The sequence below is a fragment of the Triticum aestivum genome, chromosome 7D (genome assembly GCF_018294505.1).
Source record: "Triticum aestivum cultivar Chinese Spring chromosome 7D, IWGSC CS RefSeq v2.1, whole genome shotgun sequence".
Classification (NCBI taxonomy): Eukaryota; Viridiplantae; Streptophyta; class Magnoliopsida; order Poales; family Poaceae; genus Triticum; species Triticum aestivum.
In genome coordinates this window covers 629,264,044-629,269,661 of record NC_057814.1, presented here as the reverse complement: position 1 = coordinate 629,269,661, position 5,618 = coordinate 629,264,044, and the positions used below count along the sequence as shown (strand labels likewise).

General features: G+C 48.6%; 1 protein-coding gene across 2 annotated transcripts; it reads right to left on the bottom strand.

Annotated features, from left to right (window-relative positions):
• Positions 1-2,304: 2,304 nt before the first annotated feature.
• Positions 2,305-4,076, bottom strand: LOC778416 (thiosulfate sulfurtransferase 16, chloroplastic). Of its 2 annotated transcripts, XM_044583655.1 has the most exons (7): positions 3,771-4,076; positions 3,573-3,680; positions 3,366-3,488; positions 3,139-3,212; positions 2,887-2,957; positions 2,757-2,810; positions 2,305-2,643 (listed from the first exon to the last, which is right to left on the bottom strand). In XM_044583655.1, exons 1-7 carry the CDS (start codon positions 3,845-3,847, stop codon positions 2,566-2,568), a joined length of 585 nt encoding a protein of 194 aa, XP_044439590.1. In that variant the 5' UTR covers positions 3,848-4,076; the 3' UTR covers positions 2,305-2,565. The 2 variants fall into 2 exon arrangements, with proteins under 2 accessions (XP_044439590.1, XP_044439589.1); XM_044583654.1 differs by having other exon boundaries at positions 2,757-2,957.
• Between the last annotated feature and the right edge of the window lie 1,542 nt (positions 4,077-5,618).

Genomic DNA, 5,618 nt, shown 5'->3' with positions numbered 1-5,618 from the left:
GATACGTCAAGATTTCACAAGACTTGGAGTAGAATCCAAGTATATTGGAGCCGTGGAGGACACTATCTCGGCCGACGTAGCATACCTAGTTATGTAACTCTAAGACCACCAGTGTGTTATATAAACCGTGAGAGTGTTACGTCACAGGAAACTTTAATTAAAACTGCAATTCTATTATTCCCTCTGATCTATATTACTTGTCGCCGAAATGGATGTATCTAAACATATGTCAGTGCTAAATACATCCGTTTGAGTGACAAGTAATATGGAACTGAGGAAGTAGTTAACTTTCAAACAGAAGAAAATATCTCGACTCGAGAGAGTAGAGTTGCTAGAAAACAACTTTGCAAGCAGGGCACTTTCAAAGGAACTTGGATGGCATGCAAATTTGTTCATGTAATCGACCTTTGGTCATAAGGCTTTCGCATGTTTTGAAATGCATAAGGTAGACACTGGTCTTCCTTTTATTAAAAAAAGCATTTTCTAGAGAAAAGTTTGGTAGCTGCAACACATGGAAAACAAATTGGTGAGTATCCGAAAGCAGATCATGGATAACGAGAAAACAATATGCAAGAGCTTAACGTATTAAGAATTTCTCAAAACAAGCTCTCGTCCTCGCTTTATATATAAAGCAACAACACCCAGTTACACAGCATAACGATATAATGTGGTGAGGTAGCCCTATGACACAACAAATCCCTAAATAACTGAACAACATAACCGAACATGACTACACTGCCAAACACCTAAGCACAAAATGGCCAGATTACAACGCCACGACACGAGCTAGGACACCTAGCTTCCACGACAATGCCCTCAGAAGGGGAACGCAAGAACCGCCGCTGCCGAGCCCAAATAGGACAAGGGTTTTCACGGGAGACTCGCCACGGGGAGGAGAACCACGACGACGTCTTCAAGAAGATGACGACACCCACAGATATCCTCGCCGCTAGCGCCAAAGCGCGGAGCTTTCGCTCGGCAGCTCACCCGTGACACCTTGAGACACCCAGACCAGCCGCCGCGAGAGCAGGCCTCTAGATCCGGATCTGGGCAACACCACTCCTAAGGACAGAAAGTTTGCCCGAACCACCCACCGCCACACCCGCACCATCCAGACGACCAAGAAGCGTAGCCACCACTGCCGCCATGGAGCCTTCCGGAAAGCCACCATATGGACCACCATCCGGGGCCGTCGCCCCGGCATCCATGTCCCGGTTGCTTAAAATGTGAGCATCAGGGCATGCTTACCTCAATCGATAGCTTGCATGCAGCACAGAGGTTGAATGGTAGCTCTCTGGTGGATTTGTTCATGTCCTGGTTGCTAAAATTCTTACATAGGATTGATCTAGCTTATCTGATTGTTCAAATTATAGTATTACTACTTGCTGTGGACATACCAGTTTGGCGCTCAAGGAAGATCAAAAGTAACATTAAATGGTCATGGGCTTTACTTGTTATCTTATCCCAAAAGTATCTCATATATTTGTAACCATGTTATATTCCATTGTAGCTGTACGTTGAAATGTGAAAACTCGAAGTCCCTTTTGGATTAATAGTATTTGATGCGTAATCCAAATTGTTCAAAGCAATTTTACATAAAACCCACATGATTAGAAAACCCTTCGTATCACAATACAAATCGGTAGTTGTGCTATGAAACAATCACTATGGACAAATAACTTGAGTGAAATAAAAGTTAGTATAGAGCAGTGCTCTCTGCGTACTCACACCTTCGGTTCCATATTTCTGATGGAAAAGTGTGATCTTGCTTTCGGTAAGAGTCGTTCATGTTGAAATTAGCATGAAAAGGTTTGGTTGTAGTACTCAAGGAGATCACTTTTTCGGTGGGCTGGGCGAAACTAAACACGGATGGATCATGGATGGAAGGAGGAAATGCAGGAGGCGGTATGTTATTAAGAGATCATGTGGGCAACATCATTTTCTCGTCTTGTCGCCAACTCTTCCCATGTCGAGACGCACTAGAATCTGAACAATGTGCGGTCATGGAGGGTTTATCAATTTCAATCCGGAGATCGAATTTGCCAATATGCGTGGAGATGGATTCGCTGTCAGCGGTTAAATTGGTGAATGGTATAGGAACAGACAGGTCTCTTTATGCTTCGTTGGTTGCAGAGATCAAACATTTGATGTCTCTTCGTAGGACTTGTGTTACTCATATTTGTCGTAGTCAGAATGTGGCTAGTGATTTTTTTAGCAAAATTTGGTAAAACTATAGTCTGGTTGGGTTCAGGCCCTCAGAAGTCGTTAATCTTTGTAAGGAGGACTGTATGATGGGCTACCCCAAAAAAAAAAGGAGTCGTTCATTAACTAGCCGCCTTGTCTGTAACTCTACAGTACATTATTAGTAACATTCTTCAGATTCAGTGCATGCCCTATTCTTGTAATGGGACCAGTTTACAATAGTTCAGGTGATGAACGGAAATTCTAACATTAACCTTGCACATATATCCTACACATCTTATCAAGCTCCATTTGCTTATTGAGTGCACTGACGTGGTATCCCGGGGGATACTAAGACAGATTATAATGGTTCAGGCCGCGATGTCACCGTCCATTGACCGGCAGCCCGTTCTCTCTCCAAGTCGAATACCCTCCGGCGATGTCGGTCACGGCAGTGAAGCCCTGAAAAATGATGATTGATTAACCATCATGTGTCACAGAGACGGCAGGCCAAACCATAGCTAGCGATGGTGAGATGCATGGACAGATACAGTGGTGCTAGTATGTATACTTACAGCGGAGCAGAGTTCGGCTGCTGCCATGAGAGACCTCTTGCCACTTTGGCATCCCTGAAATTGGCAAACGAAGTTTTCTGAACTGAAAGAAAAAAGGAGAGAAAACGTTTAGGGCCAGTGGCAAACGTACGACGATGATCTCATCGTCCTTGCGGAAGATAGCCGACACTTGCTCGACAAAGTGCGAGTTCTTCGCCATTCCTGTCGATTGAAAGAAGAAACAAATTAAATTTATTTTCATACAGATACAGTAGATAAGAATTGGATCAGAGCAGCGGATTGCTCGACAAATTGGGAGTTCTTCGCCATTTTAGAAATGGAAGCGACATTGCAGTCAGGTGAAGAGCAGTTAACGAGTGAAGTGGGCTTGTTGAATAATTGCCTGAGCCGGTGCTGTACATGTAGGGGACGTTCACCGCTCCTGCCGGATGCCCGCCGGCGAACTCGCCCTCCGTTCTACACAAGCAACAAAACTGATCGAATTACTCGGATGGAACACTGTGAACTGAATTTTTCTGTCAGTTAAGTTGACAGAACAGAGCACAACAGAGTAGAGGGGCAGAGCAAGCATATGCTGACTGCTGCGTGGTCTGTGCGCTGGTTATGTACCTGACGTCAAGATAGCGGTGGCCGGCCAGCTGCAGCTCGTAGGCGACGCGCACCGGCACCGACGGTGGCACGGCCACCCCCGCCTCCTCCACCCGCAACGCCGCTACCCCGGCGCCGCCGTATCTGGTGACGAAGCAACAGGCGTGTAAGAGTTTGTCCGTGGATACTCGATGGATGGAAGGTACAGATTACTCCTGCTCACGGTACCTGACTGAGCCGGGCATCCTCCTGGCGGCGCCCACTGAGACCGGCCTCGCCGCTCTGGCTGCGACGACCCGGCGGTTCGCCCTCGCGACGGCGGCACCGTGCCGCAGCCTGCTCTCAAAACAGAGCGCGCAGAGCACTGTCGGCGTGATCGAAGAGACGAATATCGCAAGAAAAAGGCCCGCCGGATTGTTTACATACCTGTAGGAGGTGAAGGCGAGGGGCGGCCGGTGCGCGGGGAGGGAGACGCCTCGGGCAAAGGAGTACTCGGACGCCATTGTCTCCAGTCCGGTCCTCGCTCCTGTTCGTTCTTGGGGACTCCGGAGCCCGGCCGGACGATGAGTTCGAGCTAATATATATAGCTGCGGTGCAGATTAAGCGCTGATTTCTCGTTGAAACCTGGTAACCTTGCACAAACACATGGCATGGGGAGGCATATTTATGCTTGGTTCATGGCGAGGGTTGGCAGCTGGGATGCCGCACCTGTCCTCGCCTCCTCCGCATCGTAGGGTAGGATCCCACGTACGCATCACTGTGACCGACCCCATCATCCACTTGAGACATATCCATTACAGGAGTTGGTTGTCTGCTACGTTGGTTTCGGATAAGGTGAAGATCTTCTCGCCACGTCTCTCTTCTCAGCTCATTACACGTAGGGTATGGGACCGTATACTTGTCTGTCTAGGCTCTTGCATGCACTGGAAGGTGACGCACGTGCACCCTCTACAGGGTCGTGAGTTAAGTCTTTTTTACCTTGTACTACGATGCAATGCAAGATCCTTAGAAGAGGTGCTTAAAGAAACAAATCAATATTTTTTAGCACCGGTGCTTACTTGTAGAGGACAGATGCTTTATTAAGCGTCCCTTGTATAGAAATAGGCATTTGTGCTTTAGAAAAACCTAATTTATTTTCTAAACACCTTCCTAAGCACCTACTCCCTCCGTTCGGAATTACTTGTCGCAGAAATGGATGTATCTAGACATATTTTAGTTCTAGATACATCCATCTCCGAGACAAGTAATTCCGAACGGAGGGAGTAGTAGTGTACAAGACCTTACGCGCAATATTACAGTTAAAGATGAGAATTCTGCAAAAAAACGAAGAACCGAATTGAGGTAACCAATTGTTTCTGGTTTATTTGATTTTGCTTAAGCATATCTAGATGTATCATAAGTGAGTAGTGATCTAAATGTTCTTATTTTTTTAGGAAGGAGTACTTAGGACACATCTGCCTTAGACAGAGAGTTTATAGTGTACATCCAACACGCAACGACACCAACGCTATCACACAGGAAAACACCAACGCTGTCACAGCGAACCTCCTCCCAGTGCTCCTTCCCTCGCCACTGCCGCCACTGGCCGCCCGGCCGGCCGCGGTGGCGGCGGGGCGCCCCTTTATCCCCTCTCCGCTCGATCCCATGGTGAATCTCGGCCTCTTCCGCGACAGCGCGATCCTGCTCATGTCTGTTCGCATCGGATCCAGGGACTCGATCACTCATGGCAGTTAGCATCGGATCCAGGACTCGATCACTCATGGCGACGCTCCAACGGATCGGGCCGGTAGTGCCTTCGGTCCAGCGACTGGATCGCTCACAGCGATGCTCCAACAGATCGGGCGGATGCCTTCGATCCAGTGACTTGATCGCTCGCGGCAGCGCTCCAACAAATTGGGCTGGTGCCTTCCGTCCTAGCGGACTCCCGTGGTGTGGCTCGGTCCAGGTCAGGGGATGTGCCCCAGCATGGTCTGGCCGCAGCCTGCCCACCGGATCTGATGGCGGCCAGGACCTATTGGCTGCTAGGTTCGGGATCGGACCGGGAGATGTCCGCTACGGCTGGATATTCGCCATGAAGGATGTCGAAGCCGTTGTTGGGGGCGTCTAGCGTGAAATTGGCGATGTCGCGGGATGTGGCCGGAAGGCTTCTTCACGGTTTGGGCAGCTCTCGCTTCGGCCAGTTTGCTTTTGACGGTGAGATGCAACCTACAAATGACAACTCGACGCAGAGGGTATGGTTGTGCAGTGATGGCAATTCTAGCCAAACACTGCTCT